The sequence below is a fragment of the Phocoena sinus genome, chromosome 11 (genome assembly GCF_008692025.1).
Source record: "Phocoena sinus isolate mPhoSin1 chromosome 11, mPhoSin1.pri, whole genome shotgun sequence".
Taxonomy (NCBI): domain Eukaryota; kingdom Metazoa; phylum Chordata; class Mammalia; order Artiodactyla; family Phocoenidae; genus Phocoena; species Phocoena sinus.
The window spans coordinates 103,904,917-103,931,083 of NC_045773.1; the positions used below are offsets into that span (position 1 = coordinate 103,904,917).

The window sequence follows — 26,167 nt, forward strand, 5'->3', positions numbered from 1 at the left end:
TCTAGAGTTTCTTCATCTCAAAATTGGGGATAAAAGTAAAACCTATGTGACAAGATTGTCGAGAGGATGCGCTTTCGGGAACATCACACACTAAGTGCTCAGTGACTGTTGACCGTCCAGAGGCTGCCTGTCCTGTCCTCCAGATGGGGGGAGGGGGGCCAAAGGGGCCTTCCTAGACCATAAGGGGCCACCCCGGGGGCTGCAAGGTGGGCTCTGGCTACACCTCTGCGCCACCAAACAGGGTGCCGTCCAACCCCGCTCACCCCTCCCAGGGAGTTTCTTTCAGGCGGGTCTGAGAAGAAGTCCCCATAGGGTGGGCTGCCTCCTCGGGGGCTCCCAAGGTGTTCCAGGGAACTGGGGTCGCAGTGGACTTCTCCCAGGCCACCTGGTCACGGGTCCAGGCCTCGGCTGCGCTCTCCCGGCCCGGCACCACCTCTGCCCCGAGCTGCGCATCGGTACCCGCAGCTCCGAGCTCCCAGCAGCGGATGACTCAGGAGGGGCTCTCGTGCCGCGGGAATGGCCCACCGTGCAGCACACCTGAGATGCACCTGATCTCACACCGTCCTGCTGTTCCTGTTGGCATCCGCGTGCTTCACACACACCAAGGGGAATGGAACGTCCGGCAGAGCCGGGACGGGCCTCTCTGGATGTCCTCTGAGGAAGCTGGGCGCCCGTGGCCTCTTGCCGTGAAGGGCATACCCTTTGCAAAGCAGGTGACATTTCTCTGGGGCACATGGAGGCCTTTCGATTATTATTTTCCAAAAAGGCTCCCATCAGTGCCTTGGGGAAACCCAGAGCCGACTGACAGGCAGGGCAGCTCGCCAGAAAGCACGGTTCCTGTCTGTGCTGGTCTGGCCACGTCTGGGGGCAAGTGGACTCTGTCCCTCTCTGTGGCCGGAGGGACACACACGTCAAGGTCCCATCACACACGTGCTCATCGTGAGAGTGTCCGGGGGGCCAGGCCCCGACCCCCGTGAGCTGATGTGTCTCCCTGGGTCGAGCTCCCAAAACGCACTTGGCACGGTCAGCGTTGTTTCCAAAAACTGTCCCGAACTATCGATACTAGAAGGGATTGTCCTCCCACAGAACCAGCCCCCCTGCCCCATCTAGTTTTCCTACACAGGCCTTGGTATAAAGGACGTTCTCAGGTCCGATCCCTTCCCCACAGACGCAGCACACCGCCGGGATCAGAACACCGGCGGCCTGTGCTCAGTCAAGGCCGCCAGAGCCCTTTACACACCCGGCAGGTGTTTGCTAAGCCGAGGATGGCAACGCTTCCCCGACAGTGAGCCCAGAGCGGCCCCACGGCCTCGCGGCGAGGTGGCGGAGCCCAGGCTGCAGAAGAGAACGCGAATTCTGATACTGGCTGCGATAATCACGTCCCACTGTTGCAGCTGGGGGGAAGCAAGAGAGCAAAGTGTCCCGGTGAAATGCAGCCACCGTCACCGGATTCAAGCACCTGACAGCCTGGGTGTCCTAGCTGGGGGCCCAGCGAGACCCCAGTAAACCCTCGGAAGGGACGGTGAACGTTCTCAAGCCTCCGGGAACAAGTCAAAGGCCGTTTTTTTTTTTTGTTGTTGTTGTTTCTTTTTCCCTCCCTTTCTCTGGGCAATAAAAAGGAAAGGGAAGGGCTTCCCTGGTGGCGCAGTGGTTGAGAGTCCGCCTGCCGATGCAGGGGACGCGGGTTCGTGCCCCGGTCCGGGAAGATCCCACGTGCCGCGGAGCGGCTGGGCCCGTGAGCCATGGCCGCTGAGCCTGCGCGTCCGGAGCCTGTGCTCCGCAACGGGAGAGGCCACAACAGTGAGAGGCCCGCGTGCCGCAAAAAAAAAAAAGGAAAGGGAAGAGGAACTTCCCTCCGAAGTCTTGGTGATTTCTTCTTAAGTACATCTATAAATACAAGCGTGTTGAAAGCACATTCTCGATAAAATTATTAATAACGCAGGGTCAGGATGGGAGGGGTCACCTAATGTGGGATCACAGGGTATTGAGTCTTAGCATGTTCCCTATTTTCAAGACTAGATGCTGGTGTGCAGGGCAGCCTGTCGTGACCAGCTCTGACTTTCCCTGGGCTCCCAGGTTCTGCTGCCTAAGGTCCCGATGCCCCTTGACGTTGCCCACATGGCTCCCCTGAAGGCTAAGGAGTCCTCTAAAATAAAATTTAAAAACAACAGAACACAGCTGTGTGCACACACACGCATGCACAGCAGTCCCTGGAATTTGTAGGCTGTCTCATGCACCAGCAACAGGAAGCAGCCCCAGAAGTTGGAAGTGGGGTCCCCTGCTGAGACGGAAGCTGGAGAGAATCAGCACCCCATACATAAAAAAGCCCCCAGGGGGAACCTATCCCCAGGGGGAAGCCCAAGGTTCACAAAGTTGCTCTGAGAGACGTGAGTTAAGTCAGAGAACCAGCTCAGGCAGAGGGAGCGTGGACCAGGGTGGCTGCTGAGAACGTGGACGGGGACGGGGACATAGGAGGCTGGAGGCTGCAGAACTGCTCCAGGGCGCGATGGCAACAGCACGCCTCTCTGGGCACGCCTGTCAGGACACCCCGCCCCCAGGTCTCAGCCCCACATCCAGGAGTGTAGGGAGATACCTCAGGACTAATTTACAAGGTGCTTTACTCTTTTTCTTCTCCCGCTTTATTGGGATATAACTGACATATAACATTGTGTAAGTTAAGGTGTACAGCATGTTGGCTTCCAAAAATCTGATAATGAAAGACAGCCTAGTTAGGGGATAAAATTAGTCTTCATAAAGCTAATGTTTTTATCTTTCACAATAAATTAATAAATTGGACATTTGGATTGGACATGAATTGTCGCAAGTATGGTGCCTGGGAGTCTGTTCCGGGTCTGTGGACAGACTTGAGCCCCTGGTGCGCGAAGCTGGGTGCCAGCAGGGCGTGAGCCCCGTGGACGCCTCTGGCCAGCGGCCCCTTCAGTCTGCCCTCAACGTGCCAGAGTCCCCACCCCACCTCGGTGTGGGAAGAGCCATCGCCAGGGAAGCAAGCCCCTCACGGGTTCTGGTCCTGGGAGCAATGGCCTCCCACTCCCCAGTCTCCCTCAAGCCCCTTCACCTCCGCACCAAAGCCCCGCTCTGGGCGCCACGACTGTCGCCTGGATGGCCGTGATTGCTGCCTCTCGACAGGCCCCCAGCGTGGGCCCCCTTCCCCCGCACCATCACGGTGCCTGCTTGCCCAGCACGTTCGGCAAGCCCCACTCCGTGCCTGCAAAACGGCGTCCACGCGCTTGCAAGGCTCCACGCCTGGGGACCAGACCGCGGGAAGCTGCAGGGCACCCGCCCTCTGAGCTTGGTCAGCTCCAGGGCTGGTGTGAGAAGGAAACCAGTTACTGTGCCAAGCAGAGAGCGAAAGCCTGGGCCTTTGCCTGTTTCTGCAGCTTTGTCTGCACCTCTCATCAGCGCCCACCCCTGTGCCTACTCTGGTCACCCAGAGAGACTGTGGCCTCTCCTGCGCGCATGCCAGGCCCCTGCCTGGACTCCCCCGCACCCACTGTGCCAGCCAATTCCAGCACTCATGCTTCAGGCCCCGATTAGGTACCACCTCCTCCGAGATGCCGTCCTGGGACACGACCTCCCTCACCCAAACTGGAATGGCCTCTCTGTGCCTTCCCCACACACAGCACCAAGGGCACCTATACCAGTGCTTATGGCCGGCTCTGTAACCGCCAGTTTTCCTAACTGCCAACCCCACCAAGCTAGTCTTTCTGAGAATCAGGGGTGGGTCTGTGCACCCTGCCTGAGTCCCAGAGTGCCAGCTGGGATGAATAAGCATTTCTCAAGCAAACTGGCAAATGACTGAATGAAGAGAGGCAGTGCAGGTCTCTTCCACCATGGGTCACGATCCTGAGACCCAGGCTGGACAGACCTGTGTTCAAAGAACATCACAGAAAAGACAGCCTAAAGAAACTGCCAGGGCCACGACCCCTCCTCTAACAAGGCAAGGCCCTGGGGGCAGGGGGGTTCACCGTCCCCATGTCCACGTGACCTGAACACCTGCTCTGGTCTCGGAGAAGGGGCCTCTGCCTCTAACAACTAAGCACGGTTAATACCATCTAACGGAAACGTCCGTGTGCATTTGGCCACCACCCACCATGGCCCCAAACAAAACCCCCAGAGAGACTGGGGGGAGCGGGCAGAGGCTTTGGCTCGGACAGCCGTGCACACGGCAGCGGTGCTGGCTTTGGCTTGGACAGCTGTGCACACGGCAGCGGTGCTGGCTCTCCCAGGGGCCCTGGCGTTAGAGCCTCACAAACCTCTAAGTGCAAAGCCCAGGGCACTCTGCCCCTCCCTCTCACATCGCACACTGATTTGAGATCAAAACCTGGGTTCAGGCAAAGTAGCACTAACGTTTTTAGTTTTCGGTGTGTTTCTTGGCCTCTCTGAGCCTCAAGTGAATGAAATAATACCTTCTCTGTGGGTTTATACGGCTTCAAGGTGATAGTTCGTGACCCGCAGAGCACCGATTACTCGGTGATTGTCGTGGGTGCCACGAGGGGTAGGGGAGCCCATAGGGTTGGGGCCGTCGCCAGAAACCCTGCTTCCCTCATGCTGTTTCCTCACGCCCCCCGGCACGCCCTCACAGGTGGGCAGTGGAGACACCTCGGGGCCTCGAGGCCTGGCACCTCCACCTGGATCACCTGTTCTTCACCCAGGTAGGCCTATTAAGTCAGAATAAGCATTGTGGTGCCCGTCACCCCACACCCATCAGGGGCCGTTCTGGCACAAAGTGTCCTGCCCCGAGCCTTTGCCAGGAGCGCCCAGGCGCTGCAGGCGCAGCACACAGGTCAAGCCTCCTTCAGCCACTGAGCCCACGCACCTCAGCTCCTGTGGTCCCGCCAGACCTCTCCTTTAAGTAAAACGTTACACTTCCTTCTTCCCCCACTGGAGTGAATGAGACGAGAGAACGCTGGGAAATCAACTTAAACTGCTCTTCACACCAGCTACTGTCCTTCACATTGAAGCTGAGACTGGAGTTGGGAGATGGCCCTGCGCACCCCCCGGACTTCCCTCTGCTCAAGCGGGGGACTCGCTTTCTCTCCCAGGGAAAGCAGTTCACGTCTCCTGCCGTCACTACCCTCCTTCTGGAGGATGGCAGCGGCCTTAAAATAAAGCAGCACCACTGCCAGGGGCAGCCTCCGAACGGGCCTCGTGGCGCCCGTGGAAGAGCAAGTGGGATCCACACCCCAGCTAAGGGCGGGCGCAGCGTGTGCAGCTGCCCTTCACCTCAGATGCGTGCACGTGTGGTGGAGGCGAGACCCCAGGACGAAACAGCCCAGGAGACAGTCCCCAGGGGCAGGTGTGCCCAGCAGGGCCCTCAGGAGTGGCAACCGCGATCACCACATGGTCACCGGGTGGGGCAGCAGGGCCCTGAGATGGCCTGGGGGCAGCAGGGCTACGGGCGAAGAAGGAGCCACAGCAGGGGAGTTAGGTAAAAATCCTTCCCTTGTCAAAGAGGACGTGTAGTTCCCAACGTGATGACACAATTGCATATGTTTAAAATGAAAACAGGTGAGTTCACAAATTACTTCTGGACACTGAAAAATGAACTCCGGCTGCTTTTCTTCCGGGTAGCACCTAAACTCTGGCTTTGCAATATTACAGGTACACTGCAGCCTTCTGAGAGAGGCCCAGTACTTCAGAATCCCTGGGGTGGCTGTGGAGAAAGAATGTTACTGGCGACCAATATTAGGACAACATTTCAGGTTACAGGAACAGATCTAGGCGTTCACATTGTACCCGCATTTAAGCCTTCAAGCTGACTCCTAAATACTTCTGTTAACATATTTACATTTCTTTTTGGTTTAAGGAAAACATTACTTTAGAGCAAACTGCCGTGGCTGTAGGTGAGGAGCTCCGCGGCTGCGCTTTCTTTTCCTGCTGCACATCTGCGGCCCGCACGAGTGTGGAGCCTGGCCCCCGGCTTGGCCTGACTTCGGCTTTACCCACCACAAAGCACCCCCAAAGCCCGCATCAGAAGCTTCGAGTGGCCCAATGATACGATCCTTTTCCCGTTGGCTTCAAAAGCCATCGTGACCAAACGCTTTCACCCATGAGGCAGAGTTGATTGGAATAATGAAAAACTCTTTTTCAAAAACCATTTCATGAGGTAGCTGAGATCAAATCCCAAATCCACAGCAGACACAAAGGCGCTTAATAAGTGCTCAGGCATTTTAAATGTATTTTTAAGCGCAAACCGTGACAGTGCCTAACGACTGCTCTTTCTTCCCAAATCCCAAAGGTGCATGCAAGCCTTGTGAGGAGGCCCCCACAGTGAGAGCAGCGGGCGGGGGGGGGGGGGCTGGGAGGAGGGGAAGCTGGACGGGGGCCGAGGGCGGGCGTCTGGGGTGCTCCCCACACGACCCAAGGGCAGGCGGTTCAGGCAGGCACCACCGAGTAGGGCGCGGAAGGGCAGGGCTGGGCAGGGCCGGCTGCAGCAGGGGGCCCTCCACGGCCACCTCCAAGTGCCTTCCAGCAGACCTCGCACGGGGAAAGGCAGTGAGGCCGACGCCGGCAGTGTGGCTTTCACGGCAGCTCCCGCAGCGCGCACATCCAGCACTCACGCTCGCGCGCGCACACACACACACACACACACACACGAGCGCGCGCTCGTGCACACTCCCCAGCCTGCGGCGCAGAAGCTGGGGGTGGGGCTGCTGGGGTCTCGGGGGGGCCCGGATCCACCGGGACACCCCTTCCTGTCCGCGGGCAGGGGCGCCAAGGGCTCCGCTAGGTCTCCGTGGTGCAGCTGCCGTAGGCCAGAGGAGGTGAGGCCGGGAGGCCACCCCAGCGCCTGGCGCCAGGCGGGGGCTCCGCGCGCCCCTGCTCTTTGTATTTACCCAGAATGCCTCTGGCTTCTTCTGCATCCCGCAAAGGGCTCTCTCCGTACTCCTCCTTCAGCCACTGGCGGAACTGGAGAAGTGAAACAAACCAGGATGTCACACAGCTCATCCCCTACACTCTCACCTGTTACCTGATGGTGTAGGTTTGCCCCTATGAACAGGGGGCCAAGGGGCATCGGGCAGTCAGCTCTGAGGCTGGCCAGCCAGTGTCTAGCAAGAGAAATGACTGCTTCTTCCAGGTTCTGGCCTGAGAACGTGAAAGCAAGCCTGACCAAGGAAATGGCACTTGACCCCAAGGCAGAGAAACAGAAACGAACATGGGGCCTGAGGACAGTGGGAAAAGGGAATGACCGCAGCGGCTGGCGGACGAGTGGCCAGTGATACTGCAGAGGGGCTGAAGGGGTGTCCTCGGACCAGCCGACCTCTGGGGGCCTTTCCAGCCTCCACAAGTCTAGGAGGGCACGGAAAGACGGAGGTGTGTTCCCAGCCCCTGAGCACGCTCACCTGACAGACCTGGTGTTCCTCAAACTCCTGCAGCTGCCTCTGGAAGCCCAGGTTGGGGTTTGCACAGGACCTCCCCGCACGCACAGTGCGCAGGGCATCTTCCCAGCCGAAGTCGGTGACCGTCATGATGTATGCGACCACCAGAGTCACACTCCTGGAGACGCCGGCCAGGCTGCAGGGCCAAGAACCACACAGGCAAGGGAGGGTCGGGGACTCCAAAGGCTTCACTGCGGAAGCCTGCCCGCCCTGGGGTGGGAGTGCACAGCAAGCCAGCACGTTACTAGGAAATTACTCAGAACATACCAGCTCTCTCTCCCTTATGACACTAGAATCTCAGGCATCCTTTACCTGTGCAGCCTCATTTTTTTATTGGTTTTCTACCGGCTGTGTCTCCGGACACTTCACTGTCTGATTCCCTATTGCTCCTGAGCTCCTCTTCAGGTAGTCCCTGTTTCCCTGGACAGACAAAGTAACTAAAGGACATCCAGGGACTGGAGGGGTCCAGGATCTGAGCAACAAACCCAGTTATGATCTGCAGCCGTTCAGACAGCTTCACGCTTTTAGAGTCTGGTTTTCTTAGGGATACAAGGGCCAAGTCTATAACTTAAAAAACTCATTAAATACAGAAGCCCTTACCAAACGTTTTGTGATCCTCCTCACATACATAAGCAGAGTGCCAGCGTGGGCACGCTCTGCAGGCCATAACGGTCAATTTTCTTTCACAGGCTGAGTAAGGGACCGATTTTAAATGCACATGCAAATTACGGCAGTCAGAGAGGTTGTGCTGCGTCAGACTTGGAGTGCTCAGCAACGGTTTAAGATGGGGAAGTTTAGCAAATTTCTCATTTTTAGAAAAGCCTATCTTCAGATTGACACAACTGTATGAGATACAAATTCCTAGAACATCAGGCCTGCACATATTCAAATATAAATAATAATAATAGTAAAAAACCACTCTCAAGTAGCGGTTCTTCCTGCATATCAGAAAAACTGAGAGAGCGTTAAAAAAAATACATACTCTTGGGCTGCACCCGGGCAGATGCCCTCACCAGGCACAGGACTCCAGAGCCCCTTGAAACGGCCCTGACTGCGCCGCAAAGCGTTTTGAAGCAAATGCCAGAAAACCTGCACTTTGTGTTTATCACATGTCCTGCTCCTTTTAAAAGTAAAATGAAAATGGGCAGCGATGAAACGAGGGCCCACATTCCCTGAGTGCTTGCGATGTGTCAGGTGCGGGGCACCGTGCTTGAGTTCTGTGTCTCAGAGCAGCTTTCTCTGCACGATGTGTGCACAGGTGTATGTGTGTGTACCACACAGACGGCAGCTGAATGCAGGTGGATAGCTGCATAGGAACTGCTCAATTCTAAGAGTCTATTCAGTTCTCTTCAAAGCAAAGTATAAGCCCCAAACACATAAAAGCTCCAATCTATAAACTGAGAAGAAATGGTCATTTTGGTGTGACAGTAACGCAATGCTAAACACCCACACATGCAATCAAAACTCTCCAGCAAGAAGCAGTGTTTTGAATGGGCACTGGGCAGAGCCCATATTCTGTCGGGATCTCGGAGGAAGGCTGGAAAAGGAGTTTCTGTGTCGTGACCTCAACAGTCCCTGCAGAAACCTAACTGAGAAAATGAAAATCCTAAGTGAAAAGGAAAGAAAAAATGTACAGTTCTCTTTGCACAAAAGCAAACAATGACTAACAAGCAGGTGGGGTCAGGTGGGGTGTGCACTGGGCATTTGCGGGAGGTAAGCAGAACAGGCCAGGGGTCATCCGACAGGGGCACACGTACCAGTGAACAAGGCAGCCCTCACCTCGCAGGCGGCACTCGTGGATGAATTGAATACTTTCTTTGAAATGTCTTGCCCTGGGGTGAGGAGAAAGGAGAGACGTGACATCTCTGTACTTTACTCAACGCATGATGAAAAGAAAACTCCACTGAGGTTTATTGTAAAGGTCTTGAGTTCACAGCTTCAGACCCCAGTCACCGACCGGGGCTAGAACGGCCTCGGCTTTGAATCCGACCCACACCGCTGAGGTCCAGGAGGGCAGCCCATCCGCTGGAATTGTCAGAAGTTCTCTGCAAGGGATCCCTGAAACACACAGTTGCCACTGACTTGTTGGGGGGTGGGTCCTGCCCAGCCCCATGGTCAGTTTGGGCCCCTCAACACTCAGCAGTACAGTGACCTGCTTACCAGCCACCCAGGCGAGGGAGGTGCCCACCCAGTGTGGGCTCCCTGAGCTCTAAAGCCAGTTCACTTCTGACCGTCTGTGGATAGGTCCTGTCTGCCCGTCCTCCAGGCCGGGGAAGGGGAACTGCTGCTCCAGTCCCGCTCGGCCTCACTGGATATGGGACTTCGGGAATATCACCTGGCTTCCCTTAACCTCACTTGGAAAGTGGGAGCTATGTGTCACAGGCTGGGACGAAGCAACATATAACAATGTGCTTTGCAAACTCTGAGGTCCTGCATGAAGATGAAACCATGATCTTTTCTCCTGACCCTCGGCTTTTATAGGACCCCCTTCCCCTGTCCCTGGGCCCTGCCCAGCTGCGTGCACCAGCATGTTCTAGATGGGCAGGTGGGTTGAGTACAAGTACTCTGAGGGCAACTACAGAGTACGTGCTTTTCGATGTCTCCTGCCTTTGAATGGCTTATAATGCAGCAAAACACCTAAAGATGCCCACGGACTAAAGTCACAACACCTACTGAGTACCGGTTGTTTAGCAGGGGCTCTGCTAAGATGCAAGAGGCTCAGAGCTGAATAAAATGCAGCCCCACAGACTGGGTCTGCTGCCTCATGTCAGGGAGAATGAGTCCAGCAAGAGTGGGGAAGTTCAGGTGCTGGGACAAACAGACTCAGCCAGCTGTCGACTGCAGGAGAAACCCAGCAACCTAAGTGCCGGTGCCTGGCTAGATTAGGGCAGCTGGCACAGGGGAGACTCTAGTGGCAGGCCTGATGCCGCCATGTGTGGAGGGGCCAGGCTCCCACCCACAGACTCTAGACTCTCACCTGAAACCTGACTATAGAGCAGGGCAAGGCGTGCTTCTGCTGACTTTCCCAGGGGCAAACGCTCCAGGTGTAAACGCACAAAGTAAGCAGGGCGCTGCGACGCTACTCCCCCAACCGACCTGTTGTAAAACAGGCAAGGAAAGATTCCTGCTGTGATCCTGAAATCCGAGGAGACCTCCTCGGAGCAGGGCTGTGAGGCAGAAGCCAGGAAGGCCAGGCAGCAGAGCAGGGAGGGGCGGAGGGTGTGGCCCTGGAGGCGAGGCTGCCCGTGCACAGGCAGGAGTGACGGTCCAGGGCGGGGAGCGCCGCCCATCCTGTCTCTCAGCAGGCGGAGCTGGCGGTGAACTCTTCTGATGATTGGGAAGTGCTGGGGCTGAGGGGGTCTCCTCCGTCACCCTGAGGCTGTCGGGGCAGCAGTTCCCAGTCCCTCGGAGGCCCGTCTTCCCTCCAGTTCCGGCCACAGAGAAGTAAAGGGGAGGCTGTGGGCTGGGGGCCCCTCCTGATAAAAGGAAGGGCACCTCTGCCCCAGGCTTCCTGCCAGGGGACTGGGAAGTGGCTCATGCCCAGGGTTGCGTCAGTCGCTCTGCGACCACAGGTGGCAGGCCTCCGGGGTGGAAGGGGGCTCCAGGAGCTGCTGCCCAGACCTGGAGCACCCACCCCAGGCTTCTTGGGCAGGGAGTGAAGTAAATCAATGTCTTTATAACTTAAAAGACTGTCAATCAGATATTCTGCTATTTATAGCCAAGCACTGTCTACCTGATATTAACAAGTGCAACGGTTTTAAAGACACTGAGCCACTCATGTGGCCGAGGAGCCACTCATGTGGCCACCTACAGGCGGCCCGCCCACCCTCTGCCTCGTGGTATCCCATGCAGACACGCCAGAGGGTGGGCAGGTTTGACTGTAGGTCCAGGGCTAGGCAGCTCGCCCAGGACCCAGGCTCATCTCAACTGCAGGCTAGTGGCCTCCGTACCCTAGCTGGCCACACTGCAGTATCCAAGGGTTCCCAAGAGGCCTCTCCATGCCTGCAGCCCATGCTCTAGCCTGTGCTCTGTGGGGCTCTTTCTGGTCCAGGAGAGCTGTGTCTGAGATGAGACAGGTGGGAAGAACACCCTCCAAGCAAAGGAAGAGCGAAATCAGGAAACGAGAGACAACGGCCTGAGAGCGTGGGGAGCACGGACGGCCTCGGAACACACTGTGGAGGCTACGCCAGGCAGGTGGCTTGTCCCGGGGACCTGTCGGCCCTGAGGAGGCCACCGACACCTTACAGAGCCTTACAGAGATGACAAGTGAGCCCCTTTACTGAAACCCCAGGGTGGGAACCTCTTCTGTCTGCCTTTCACGCCTGCATGTCCGAAACCACACACAGGATGAAACCCAGGTCCTAAATAAGGCGTGGTGCTGGGTTCAAGGATCAGTTTTGCCACACCTCAGCATGAGAGACTGAGGTGGGGTGTGGTCAGCAGGAAAACGTCTAAAGTGGCCGGAGCCCAGAGCGTGTGTGCGAGGGGCCCCCCGACAAGGGAGCTGTGAGGAGGGTCTCCCCCCAGCCTCTCCTCTTTCGGCTCTGTCTGCATCAGGCGTTAAGTCCAGGAAAAACCCACCGATGGCTCCTGCCCATCGCTGTGTTGGGACAAGGGCTCCGGCCCAGGAGATTAATGATGCCCACGGAGGGCCCGCTCGGAGCCCCACCTCGAAACCTGACTCATGGGCAAGACCGGACACGAGGCCAAGCCGGACAGACACTCCTAGAAGTGCCTCTTCCAAGGAAAGCCAGGAGGCAGGTGCACTCAGTGCTCTGGGGGTAGGTTATTTCCAGGGAAGCTCGTGACATAAGCCCTGGCCCGGCTATCACACCCCCTCCTCCACAGTGGGAAATACCCGGGGCTCCGGGCTGCACGTTGCTCAACCCTGGATCAAAGCAGAAGCCCAGAGGGAAGCACATCCGCCACAGGCTGTTCCACGGAACGCCGGTTCCCTATTCCTGATCTTCGTGCTGTACCTTTACTTCCACACAAAGACAGGCGGTCAAGCTCTGCCGGAGGACAGCCACCTGGGCGCGTCCAAAAGCACGCGTGCCTACACGTGCGCGTGGCTGCCAGTGTGTAGCTGCCGACAATCGCCGAGAGCACGGGGCCGGGCGAGAGACGCCCTTCCGTGGGGTTGGTACACAGCCCGGCAGCTGTGCCACTGTCCCCTTCTTCCTCCTCCCCAGTCTGTGCTGGCCCTCCCCACTGGGCAGTGCATCCCAGCCCGCCCTCTCCATCCAGACGCCCAAAGCAGGACCAGCTGGGTGTTCCTGACCTTCGGGAAAGGATGCTGGATGAATCTAGCAAAGCCGCACCACACGACGCTCATTCTTTGAGTCTGGACAATCTCTTCTCACTCCAAGACTGCAAGACTTGGAGGCTGTGGTCCCCACTGTTGGGAGGTCTGAGGCGGTCCTGTCCTGCTGGGAGGGACTCTACTTGTGGGAGGTCTGGCCCAGCACCTCGGGGGGCAGCTGGGCTCACCCCAAAGCCAGCAGTGCCAGACCAGGCTGCGCTGACAGCACAGCCACAAGATCCAGGCCACTTCTCCTGCCCCTCATGAGAGTATGAACATGTGTGTGCACGTGTGTGTGCACGTGTGTGCGGTATGTATACAGGAAAGCAAAGGAGAAAAAGACCAGGAAAGGCCAGCACCCTTCGGGGTTTCTTCCCTCAGAAAAGAATGTTTAAAAAAAAAGCCTATGGGTGGAGTGTCCTCTCTGGGTGCAGGCTCTGGAGGGTGGGCTCAGATCAGAGAGCTGCTTCCTCCTGGGCAGAGTCAGTCCAGCCCCCCCCAGGCCCTGCGCTGACCGGGCAGCTCTCACTGCACCCGAGGTGAGCGGGAAGGAAACTTCCCCACCCGGAGCAGACTGCACACAGCCTTCAGCACATTTATGTCAAGGCTTCCGCAACTTTTACATTTCCTGCATTGTCAACATTTAAAGAAAAATTGCGGGGAATATGTGTACTGTACTTTTCATTTTGCCAAATAAGGTCATTTTAAGAACAAACAAAAAAAATCCCCTCTCTACCATCTACTACAACATCATTTTACAAAGAACAGTTCCACCCCAAAAAAGCAAGGACGACATAGTCTAAGACTAAAAAATAGGTTTTTAAGTTGAATAAGTGAAGAGTCTTATGAAAAACGCAATACACATTTTCCACATATTTCTCATTTCTGCGACTGCAGCGTCCTCAGGAGTCGTGTATGCGCAGGTGTGTATGTGCATCTCTGTCTGGAAGCAGGACAGAGCACATCGGGGCCCACTTAGCTCTGATCTTGCAAAACTGCCTTTTAATAATAAAAGTAAAGAAAAATGTAAATGAGAGAAAAGGAGAGCTGAAAGTACAGAAGACATGAGCTAAACTAAAGAAAACACACACAAAAAGACAGAAGGTGGAATAAAGCAAGGAGGGTTTAATGCAAGCTCTCTGCATTTCTGGTGCCTCTTCTCTCCACAAAAACCCCAGGAACCTGAGACCCTGCTCGACTCTCAAGCCACTGTTGTCACCAAGTTTCTGCTGCGAAGATGCGATGCTGCAGCTCCACAGAGAAGACGAAAAAGATAACCCTTCCCTTATGGTGTCTAAATCCAAACACCAATCTGATAAATACTAAACTAGGAATGAATACAATAAGCTGCGATACCTCCAACCGTTCACTCTCAAGACACGTTAACACTCCTTTCTTGAAGAGGCAGAATATGGAATCTGATTCTTTGGAGACACTTAGTGTCTTTTTACACACTTGCACTACCTCACCTAATGCTACAGAAATCGTGTGAGACAGGTATTTCACAGGGGAGACAGGTGAGGTTCAAATGACCTGCCCAGGGAAGCACAGACAGAAAGCAAAAGCAAACATTTCCAAAAGCCTCGGTTCACTCAACCACTGCACGTCTGCCACTGGCAGAAGGGGTGTGCATTTGATATAAACCCGACGATGCCTCCAATTCTGCAAATCACGCAGAACGCATCAGCCTGGGTTCTGTGGGGTTGTCACCACTGTGAGAACCTGAACTTCCACGTGTCCTGACTTTGTGAGGCAGGGTGGTAGTCGGGACCAAGCTAAAATTCTGATGTGTTACTGTTGTCTCCGGTCAGGGTTCTGCATTTCAAATTCCTGGAAGATCAGAGGGGAATTTGTGAGGAGTACGGCCAAGACAGAAAACTGACCTTTCTGGCGCGTCTGCGGTGGCCGAACGCAGGTAGTCTCCAAAGGTCACAACCCTCTTAGTAAGCATAATTAGCAAGAAGAATTCCTGCTGGTATAGGGATTTGTGGGGAAAGAGTTAGGATATAAAACCTTAAATTATATCCAAAGTTGGAAAGAATTTTTAAAATCTTTAAGTTTAAAAAAATAAGCAATACAGTTTTCTAGAATTTATTTTTGTCCTTAAATATAGGAACTCTCAGGCACCAGGAAGTAAAAGCTGCTAGACTAAAGGACCTCTGGTTCTAACTGGGCTTCCAGAGCAGTAAGAGGATTTGCCTCCGGACCATCTACGTCGGTTGATGGTACAGAAGCTGAAGGTTCACGGTCAGCCTGCACACGCTCCTACTACTTGGTGAGTAATAAATACAAGCTACCCAAAGCGAGGTGGGTGACACAGAGAAGTCAAGAGTTCTGCCTGCCAGCGTTAACCGTCTCACTGTACAATGAATGCATGCTCGCGGTTAAAAGGCAGGCTGCGCTTTCCAATGAAATATCTGTAACAGGTAGAGAAACTCAAACTATTTCATAGGCTGTCTCTTAACATACGAAGCACCCTCGAATTCCAAGCTTAACTTCACGATCTCTACATAACTTCACTAAAGCAAGAGACATTTATAGAATGGTGCACATTTATGCACCTAAAGCCCTACTTGTGTATAAGCTTTGCCATTACTAATGGATCAAAAATAAAAGTTTCCCTAAAGAATCACACACGTGCCCATGAGCACAACTGTCTTTCCCTGAGTTATGGTCTGGACCCCCTTTTCCAACTGAACCCGAGGTCAGGCTGCTGCAGGGCTTCACTCACGACGGCAGCAACGGCCACTGCCCAGCTCGACCTGTCACCAGCCCCGAGCACAGACGCCGCAGCACCCACCTGCTGGACCACACGCTTGGCCCGATTCCAGGAAAGGGTAAGAAGGCAAACCACACATCGTAACAAGACATCTGTACACACTTGGGACAGGAGAGAACAAGTTCAAATCTTATGAACTAGTCCTCTGGCCCCAGGCTGACTGGGCTCGAGCTGGTTTTGCCAGAAGATCTGAACAGACCCAGGAGACATCGGAAGTCGGGGGAGCGGCTGCTGCACCCTCTGTCCCCGCCCCCCCCGGATCACACCTTCCCAGCATCTGTAGTGGGCCTCCTGGGCACCTGTAACTCTCAGGACGCACCAACGCACTTGAAGTAAAAACACACTTATTTTCAAAAGTGCTCGGAGGTCACAGAGAACACTTCCACACACATGGTCTCATCTCCACAAATCCTGGAGGCAGGCGTTTGCAGATGAGAGAACTGAAGTTCAGGGGCGTTAGAATGACTGGCCCGAGGCAGAGGGAGCTGCTTTTGAACCTGAGATCTCTAAGCAGTCTGGGTCTACCGCTCACTTGTCTGCACAGGGCAGGACCGCTGAGCGCTGTCTTCACCTGGTGAGCTAGGGTCCTTGCCCCAGACGTGGAGCACGGTGCCTGCCTCCACCGAAGCTGAAGCATCCTGGGGCGGTGCGAGCAGAGTGGCCATCTGCCCTGACCACGAACACCCACGGGCTGCTGCAGTCAGGTTCTTCCGGAGGGTCAGAATGCCAATCAGGTACCGACAAGTTCAACAGTATGTTAGAATTTCGGTTTGAGGTAAGAGCAGAGCAACCATTCTAAAAATAGCCACCAAAACATGGGCAGAAGACTGCCGTGGTCTCGAGAGAAAGGCAGTGGCTCGCTTCCTTCCGTATACACCATGCCCTCCAACCACTTCTGTTTCTCGACACGACTAGTAACCAAGGAGGTTCTCTGATACTTCTTCTCCTTCCAGATCTAGGCTACTACTGTTTTCCTGGTGATCCTATAAATCTTTCCTCACCATCCTCGATCTTAAAGACTGACCTTTTCTGTGAAACATGGAGAGCTGTTGTGGAAACACAGGCTTTGGGTAGGAGGTTTTGGCCCTGCATCCAGCCTCCCCTGCCCCTTCCTGGTCTGACTCTACACCTCCTGCCCCTGCCCTCACCTTTACTCTTTCCCCCATCAGCCCATCTGACTATATAGCCTGCCGTTTATCCAAACAGGTAGACCTCACAAAATTATTGCATAACCTGTGATTTCTCTGCTCTCCAGCAGTGAAAAACCAAGGTTGGCTGACATTCAGTATTGGACAGCCTTCAGAGTGGTAAAGTTGTATGGTCTGTACTTCTGATATGTAGGCCTTGCAGGCGATAAAGCTTGAGGACCATGAAGGTTCTCAATCCTGACAAGCCCATGGACTCCCAAATTCTCCAACACCACAGCCTCTTCCCTGATGAAATGCAGCAACATGTCATTCTGGAAGGGTTGTTGTGTCTGCCCTAGAACAGGCAGCAAAGGTGAGTCTGAGGCAGAGGCTGGGTTGCTGGACGTACTGAACAGCCATGTCCTCGACTCCTGTGGCTCTCAGCCTGCCTGGTTCAAATCCAGGCTCAGGAGAACTTTCATCTAGTCCACATCACCTCCACATCACCTCCAGACACCGAGGAGCGTGGTGTCACAGCTGTAACCTCGTTGGTCTGCAACCCCTGTCCCACAGGTCTCGTATGACTGTGGGGAATCTGGAAAGGAGAGCGACTATGAACCTCTCTTTGGAGGGACACACAGAGCTAAAGCGGCACCGGAGATGTATTCAGCTGTGGGGAAGAGAGGGCAGGATTTTCCTAACCAGAAAAACATGGTCTCTCAACTCAGACCAGCTTTCCAAGGATGCTGTCCCTCAGGTGGCCACTGGCCACGTGAGGCTGCTAGGCACTTGAGACGGAGCTGGTCCGAATGGAATGCGATGTAAGTATAAAAAGTGCACCAGGTTTTGAAGACTTTGTATGAATAAAAGGGTATAAAATATCTCATTTTTAAAATGCTGAGCACATGCTGAGTTGATAGTATTCTGAGTATATTGGGTTAAATAAAACGTATTATTAAAATTATTGTCACCTTTCTCTTCTCTACTTTTTAATGTGGCCCCTAGAACATCTAAAATTATATGTGTGGCTTGTGTCTGTGGCTCATATTGTGTTTCTGTTGCATAAAGTGCAACAGCTTCCAGGGAAAGGGTGAACGTGCTAAAGGTTTGGTTTGAGGCACCCTGTACAAAATTAGGCTCCTCATACACACCCCACTGTCAGAGCTGCACAGGGGAAGGACCGGCAAACCAGCAGCGCTGACCTCCTGGGCCTCCCCCCTCGCGGCCGGGCGGCAGCTGTGCATCGAGGTCCCTCTGCTCTGATGGCTTTAAGTCCTTTATCTTTAGTATGTCCAAATAATACAGAAAAAAACTTACAGGTTTTGAGATGGTGAATCCGCTGCTGGAATGCACAGGTATTTAACCCCCTGTGGAATGATAAAAAATAAAATAACATAAAAAGATGATACTCTGTGGAGAAAAGTATTTAAGGGAACTATTTACTCAGGCCAAAAAATAAAAAGTAAAAAGGAGAAGTTTTTCACTCATCTTCTATTGCCAAGGAACTGGAGGAAAACTCTTAGTTAAGTTCCTGGTCATTTTCTATGACCATGCACACAAATATTCATGCTCTCGCTTGTAGGTTAGACAGGGTTTATCAAAGAAGCGAGATGGCTGAGTCCTTCCCACGAAGTGTCTACAAGTTTCAAAACTATCATCTCTGATGCTTGTTCAAATATTCTACTCTTTAAATCTATTTCATTTAAGATCCTGAATGGCCCAAAAGGAAGCACTGATAGTAAAAACCTTATCACGACGACGGCATGTTATGCGACAGTCTTAGGGGGAGGAGAGTTACAATTTCACTGACGCAATGGCAGGAGCTTCACACACTCGAAACAATTTGATTTATTTTGCTTGCTTTTCAGAAGAGTAAAAGTTTACACACCAAACTCATATATTTTTAAAAGAATGACCCGATTTGAAAAAAAATGAACTTCACATTGTTCACTATAAAAATCTAAAAAAATGTTTATGTAAATTCATACTATAAAAAAATCATGCCAAATTTGAGTTTTATTAAAAGCTTGGTTGCCTCTTCTTTGGAGGGATTTAAAGTATAATTCAAAAGGTCTTCAATGTCAAGTAAAAAAACAAAGTCTAGAAATCTCAGCAAACTTTGCGAAGGAAAATGGCTTCGTGAAGCCTTAAATAAACCACTTTTAAACCTTTCTATCTTGATAGCCTAATCTAACAGAATCTAGCCACCAGGTCATAGATAATTAATGGGGAAAACATTTTCAGAAACTACAAAAGTAACCAACCTAATAGAGTCAAAGAAGGAGAAATATGTGGAATCATGGTACAGACAACCACACGTCCCTTAGCAGTTGAAGGCATAAAATTATTATTCCTAGAATTATTTGCAATTTTTTTGCAGCTGATCATTAAAATTTTACACTCAACTCGTATCATTAGGAATTTCTGTGTTGTATTTGCTAGTGCAGTCTTGTGAGGAACATGTGGTCCTCCGCCACGTTGTGGATCCCACTTTCCAACACAGAAGCTATAGAAACTATGTTTCTCAACCTCCTTTGCTGTTAGGGTGCAGACTTGGGACCTGGTTGCATCATCTGACACACCTACTTGCGGCAGATTTGGAAACAGGACACGGGAAGTGTCAGATGGGTAAAGAGCACCTGCTCAACAGGTGCAGGTGGCGGCTGAGGCGGGAAGTGCTGGGCGGACGTGGCAGCAGGTCACAGTGGGCAGTTGTATGTTGTGCACTGGGTGTTGTTCCTCGAGCTGCAGTTGGCAGCCTGTCTCTCCAGCTCTTCTGAGGAGATCATAGCCCTCGGCTCTCTCTTAACAAGCCCCTTTCTGCTGAAGTGCCTCAGAGTGGAATCTGTTGTCTGCAACTAAGATCTGAGTGACACAATTCCTCTTCCTGTCCCCCACCATTATGAGAGGTCAGAAAAATCATTTCTCCTGCTTATTTCACGCACGCACACACACACACACACACACACATGTATACGTATATATGTGTATATATATTTTTCAGTTTTGAGTCAGTCATGACATCTCCTAACAAAGGCTCCTGTGGATCTCCAAGAAGATGAGTTTTACTGCTACTTAACCACAGCGGAACACTCCACATGTGGCCAAACGTGCTGACATGCCACGGGTTAGCTGCTGGGAGAAGAACGTGAAGCAGCAGGCTGTCCCCCACTCAAGCTTCGCTTCGTCACCTCACTGTCCCCGTCCGTCCCCGTCCCCTGGACTCTGGGCATCTGCTCTGCTGGAAACAGTGAAGTGGCTGCCTGAGGTTCTAAGCGTCTCCAAACCCAGACAGGTTTGACAGCCCTGATATGAAGGGAAAGAAAACGGAAAAGGAAACGACACTGTTAAAAAGAGTCATTTCACGCCTCCCCTCATGGAGGCCAACAGGCTTGCTGGTATAGACACACACTGATCATCTTGTGATCCGCCATGGAAATGACTCATTTACTTTTTTTCCTTTTACTCTGAAGTGAGAGTTGGCTGGATCAGGCCCAGAAGCTTGTGAAATGCTTCCCTCCCACACACTTCCCCCAATTTCCTTCAGACCAACCCTTCCCGAGGGATGGGAAGGGTTCTCAGGGTTCCACTTTCCCTTCTCCTGCGACTGTCAGTCTGAGCCTCCTGCTAGTCAGCGATGCTGAGGTGGGTCCCTCTAATGTGGGATGAAAGCACCTGCCGCACTTTCCGACCGACAGCCCCTTAATCCTGCAGAATCCAGAACCAGCCCAGCCCATATGTCGGGAGGAGAGAAAAAAATGGAGAGAAGGAAGAGAAGGAGGGGAGGGTAAGTGGCTCTCCGCTTATCGAGAGCGTCCGCCATCAACGCCAGCATGGTGTCGGGCGGAGTGCTCTGCTGCTTCAGGGGTCTCTGGACGGGGTCTCGTTCCCCTCTGTGGTGCCTGACGTACAAAGGGAAAGAGGCCAGCCCCACACAGCAGGAGCAAGCCGGGAGAAGGTGGCAAGGGGTGTCCCCACTCCGTGCCTGCCGAGGGTGAGGGAGCACCTTTCGGCCATGTCGGTCCCCTCAGCCTCACTAGCTGGGACGGGCACGTGGCAATGATGGCTTCCCATCTGTGACGCATTTAAGGAGGAACAAAGGGTCTCCTGGCCACAAGTTTGGGGATCCCCTACTGCAAAGGAAGGACGCTGAAAATATACAATATAAGATCATGTTCTCTCAAAGACACAATAACAGCAGTAAGAACCTTCCCTGGAATGATGCCTGGCACACCACAGGCACTTACTAAACGTCTGCTGGATGATAAGAACGAGGTGAAAATCAGTTAACATGAAGATCACATCGTAAGAACAGTACAAGGGGAGAAAAATACTGTGAAGTGCCCAGGCCTTATTCTGGTGACCACAGAAACAAGAGGCACGCCACGCTGGGGGCACGCGCACACACACGCTCCAGCGGGACACAGCTAAGAGGCAGCTCACCATGATCTACAATAAGAAGGGAACAAACTATGCAAATACAGTGAAGAAAGGAGTCAAAACTGTCGAAAAGGTTCAGTTGCTCACCACCCAAGAACGTCTACTTATCCTGGCTTAGTCATTAACAAAGCACAAAAAGTATCTTTCTTGGAGGCCACAGACTGCAGAAGGTAAGGTGCCTGAGAAAAGGCTTCAGATGCCTGCACATGTGTACAATTCAGTTAATTACTAATTCAGAAAGCAGCAGGAGTGCTGGCAGCGTGAAGGACCTCAACGCTAATGAGAAAGCCGGACAGACTTAAAATTATTAAAGGACCGGGCTCAGCAAATGTTTTAATATGATGTGGAACAGAATTTTTCATCTACTTGGACCTAAACAAAGGACCTTTCTGTAGTGCTGGAGTTCAGAGAGACAGATGTTTAGCTAAGTTACGGAAAGTTTAGCAAAAAAATAAAGAACGTCTTATTATATAGGACAAAATTCTAGAGCAATCTGAAAACTTCATAAGCAATAAAAACAGCAGCCATGTCCTCCCTTTTACTACAGAGTTGGCTAGGGGGGTATCTCCTCCTTCGTATTTACCGCTGGTATGTTTTTAAAAACCCTAAAATCAGTTATCTTCTTTGAAACAAAATTCTTACTAAATAAATAAAAATTCAGTATTTCCATGATCTTCAAAGAAGTGATTGTTGGAAAGCTAATTGACATTAAACTTTTATGGAGCTAATAAATGTCAAGTTACAGACTCTCAACTTAGAGAGCTGGCCCAGGAGTGCCCACTGAAGTACAAAAAGAAGCTCAGTTAAGACGGCCATGGTTTCTACGAGGGACAAAGAAAGAGCAACCAATTTCTTTGGACTATATGACCTCCTGAATGGCCTCACATGTCCTGAGAATGGCACCAATACTGATGAAATGGGAACCGGAAGGAGGAAAAAGGCAAAAAGCACATACACTAAATATTCACAGTACCAAGTGACACATTGATTAGTGTGACATGATGTCACACTAATGTGACAAAACGTAGGAAAAACATCAGGAAGATACAGGAAGGAAGGAAGAGTTAGGTGGGGTTTGCCAAGGAGCGCTTTTTGGATGAAGTTTTTGTTTTTGTTAGGTTTTCAAAGAAGCGGTAGTCATCACTTGACTGAAAAGAAAGTTTAGAAAGTATTCCAGAGGCTCTTCTTGAACAAAAGGTTAAAGCTTTCTAAGTCCGTATTCTCAAAAGTTCTAATAATTTTCAGTTTTCTGTTTCAACAAGCATAGTAACCACCAAGAGTAAGGTTTTTGCCTTTCTTTGGGTCTGAAACTAAAGATTACACTTAAAACGATACGTAGGCAAGTACTTGAAAAGCAGGGCCAAGGTTCTGATTTCAGGACTAGTGAAGGAATCAAACTCTCGCTTGTTTCAAGTACAATTTCTAAAATTCACTGCTCTTTTCTTTCTGAAACATCATAAGTAAGAGTCTTCTGAAGAACCTAGTTGACATTCTACTTTTCAAAGGAAAGGCCAAGCCCTTCAGAGCTGTCTTCTCTCTCCCAGGAAGCTAATGGAGACCAGTTACAGAAAATAACTCCTTCCTGCCTATTTACAACCTAAGAGGAAACGTCAGTAGGAGAAGCAGGGGCTCACTTAAGGGGCCAGAGTCGGGAAATCCAGGCAGAAACAACATAATCAGATATCTTGGTTTCTCATTTATCCCGTTCAGTGCCAGCAGCAACTTGGGTGTGCATGGGAGGACCCCTGAAGAGACTGCGTTTTTCCTTTGACCAGCATGTTTGGGGGCTGTACTGCACGGCTTGAGAAAATAAGCTGAAGACCCCATGAAAAGCTAGTTTCACCACATTCCCAAAAAACTCTGAGTCCAGAAAATAAACATAAAATTAAAGAGGATTAAATGTGGCGACTTCCCTGGTGGCGCAGTGGTTAAGAATCCACCTGCCAATGCAGGGGACATGGGTTCGAGCCCTGTTCTGGGAAGATCCCACATGCCGCAGAGTGACTAAGCCCGTGCGCCACAACTACTGAGCCCACGCACTGCAACTACTGAGCCCATGTGCTGCAACCACTGAAGCCCGTGCACCTAGAGCCTGTTCTCTGCAACAAGAGAAGCCACTGCGATGAGAAGCCCGTGCACGGCAACGAAGAGTAGCCCCCGCTCACCGCAACTACAGAGAGCCTGCGCAAAGCAATGAAGGACCCAACGCGGCCAAAAATAAAAAATAAATACATTAAATAGGACTGGAAATACAGTGTTAAATAAAAAAAGAATTCAATTTGAACTGTCTCACACCTGCTCAGAAGCAGGACCACAGCTTATATACTAATTTTAAAAAAGTCTTTCTCACTTGAGACAATCACTCTGTCCACTTTCTTGGTGTGGTAAAATATACATAACATAGAATTAACCATTTTAAGTAGACAGCTCACAGGCATTAAATGTATTCACATTCACATCCCTGCCACCCATCTTCAGAACCTTTTCATCTCCCCAAATGGAAACTCGGTCCCCAGTAAACACTAGCTCCCACCCCTCCCCAGCCCCTGGGAGCCTTCTACTTTCTGTCGCTATGAATTTGACAACTTCTGCACTTTTTTTTTTTTTTTTTTTTTGTGGTACGCGGGCCTCTCACTGCTGCGGCCTCTCCCGTTGCGGAGCACAGGCTCCGGACGCGCAGGCCCAGCGGCCATGGGTCACGGGCCCAGCCGCTCCGCGGCATGTGGGATCCTCCCGGACCGGGGCACGAACCCGCGTCCCCTGCATCGGCAGGCGGACTCTCAACCACTGCGCCACCAGGGAAGCCCTGCACTTTTATATAAACCTAAAGGTAGGTAAACTCTGAAAAAATTAGTCTGGCCATACTCTTAAAGGTCACATACCCGAGAGATGGCAACTGCTGACCTGGAATTGCTTTTGGACAAACATACCAGGTTTGACAGCCTCACTGTCTGTCTCCAGGGCCCTTCCTGGCAGAGGCTCAGCGCAGAGAAGGCCCAGGAAGATGCCCAAATCGCTCATGTACGTGGAAGCCAAGCCCAGCTCCTGGCACATACCCTTTGATTAGTATTTCTCCTCGACGTAAGAATTTTCACCCAGCCAATAACATTTTAAAAGGAAACAGTACAAAGTTATATCCATAAAGAGGTTACATCTGGAAAACCCGATGCGCGTCTGCGGACTAAGAACTGGAAATCAGCACAAAACACCAGACAGGGAAGGTCCCGAGGGTGAGGCTCCGCCATCTCTCTTGTTTGGTTGTTTATACCGCAGCAAAAATCTCAAAGAAACTACTGTAGAAAATCACTCCAGAAGCTAAATGCGGCCCTTTAGTTGTGCCACATAATACACATCTTAAATCCAGGTTCTAAACCCAAGATGCATTTTCTTAACGTCCCCATTTGCCCCTGATTCTTCCTGCATCAGCTAAATTTAGGAAACACCACCACAAATAACAACTTCCACGAACTCTGTGGCGCTTGGGGGGGTGGGGTGGGGTGGGAAGGTCAGAGTGGAGAGACAAGATTTAGCCCTCAGTTTGATTTTGTGAGAAAAAATGCAAATGAGAACCCTCCAGCACCTGCTGGCTTCTTTCAGGTTAGTCAAAAAACGACATACATTTGACTCGTCAGGTCAACAGGTGGAGAACCCAAAGGCTTATTTTTGCTCTAACTCCTTTTGCTAACACGGGCACAGTCTGCTGGAGTCCCTCAGGCTGCGAGGGCGGGCGATGGGGAGGTCACGCCAGCCTAACCACCTAACCCTCTTCCGCGACCTGGGTTCTGTCTGAGGACCTGCTGGTGCGCCCGATGTGACTCGTGAAACAGGGCAGTTTCGGCAAAATCTCTCCAAATCGAGCAATTCTACGGTGTATCCTAACGGGTGTTAATGCTACACGACCACGTTGAAAGTCACCGTGAATGAAACACTCCTCAGGAGTGATCAGCAGTGGACCAAGTCTGCCTGTAAAAGACACAAAGGTGGATTTTTATCTGATCATGTGTCTCGGCTGGTGAAACACCCCGTCTGCAAAGTAAAACGACCCCCTCCCAAGCTCTGTGGCTCTGTTACGACCCCCCTTCCTCCAGATCACCAAGCCCAGGCACCTGCTGCCTGAGACCCCCAGGCATCCTGCACTTCCCTGCTTACCCCTCCCCAGGCTCCTGTGGGTCCTTCTCTCCCTCAGGAGTCCTGGGGGGCACCTCCTCAGAAAGCACCCCCGTCCCAGGCTGACTCCAGCGATTTCTCTAACTGCCACCCAGCACCCAATGGGCCGCACAGGGTGCCGGGGCCCCAGCACAGAGGACGGTAATTGACTTGAGGGTATCTCCCTTAGACCCCAGTTTCCTTCAATGCCTGAGTCCCATCTCACTCATCTTTCTTGTAGCACCCTAGGCACCTCTCTCTCCAGAGATCATCAATACATGGTCACTAAGTGAAGGAAGGGAGATCCACCTTTAGAATATTAAATTCCAATGTGCCCTGAGAGTCCCGTGTCCAGGGGGGCCAGAGGTCCCTAGAGTTGGCAGGAAGCACCGCCCAGGGCAGGCAGGCGGGCCAAGCCGTTTTAGAGGGCGATGTCTCATCTGCAGGGTCCTATGAGCTCTAAATCTCAGAAGGATGCTGTGGCCCATCTCACTAACAATGAAAAACTATTACTGAGGTGGAGGCTGGCCAGATGCTCAGAAATTTCCAGGAGTGCATTAAACTGGGGACTCAGTGGCCCCAAGTTTCATTCCTAACACAGGCCCCTGGAAACCGCTGGCTCAGTCCCTGAGGTGCACCCCAGCTACACTCCCTGCCACTTGGCCACCAAGACCAGAGGTGACAAACAGGCCCGTGTGTGTCCGGACACAGCCCGCCTGTTCATCTGCGTGTGGCCTGCAGCTTCTCTCAGGACACGGGTGGAAGGGGGCGGCAGAGTGCTGCCCAGAAACCTCAGGGTCCTAGAGCCAAACATATTCATCATCTGGCCCTTGACAGAAGGTGTGCTGAGCCCTTGTCGGACAGTGACGCTTGCTTCCGAGGTCACTGTGACAACCTGGAGCTCATTAGGTAAATCACACGTCGCATTCCTCTTCCACACACGGGATATGAGGATCAGGCCTTGGGGGCTCAG

At 52.3% G+C, this 26,167-nt stretch overlaps 1 protein-coding gene across 6 annotated transcripts in view; it reads right to left on the reverse strand.

Moving 5' to 3' along the window:
- The window catches only part of DUSP22 (dual specificity phosphatase 22), a 72,635-nt gene that overhangs the window by 19,535 nt on the left and 26,933 nt on the right, over positions 1 to 26,167 (reverse strand). For 2 of the 6 annotated variants that reach the window (XM_032648766.1, XM_032648767.1), the window contains exons 1-5: positions 10,378 to 12,757; positions 9,358 to 9,458; positions 9,180 to 9,232; positions 7,365 to 7,536; positions 6,858 to 6,930 (exon numbers count right to left, since the gene is read on the reverse strand). In XM_032648766.1, coding sequence (XP_032504657.1) covers positions 6,858 to 6,930; positions 7,365 to 7,536; positions 9,180 to 9,232; positions 9,358 to 9,458; positions 10,378 to 10,690 — 712 coding nt within the window. In that variant the 5' untranslated portion in view covers positions 10,691 to 12,757. Of the gene's footprint in view, positions 1 to 1,900; positions 5,675 to 6,081; positions 6,931 to 7,364; positions 7,537 to 9,157; positions 9,233 to 9,357; positions 9,459 to 10,377; positions 12,758 to 17,925; positions 17,976 to 26,167 lie in introns of those variants that run through there. The other 4 variants (XM_032648764.1, XM_032648765.1, XM_032648770.1 and 1 more) reach the window with 4 other exon arrangements.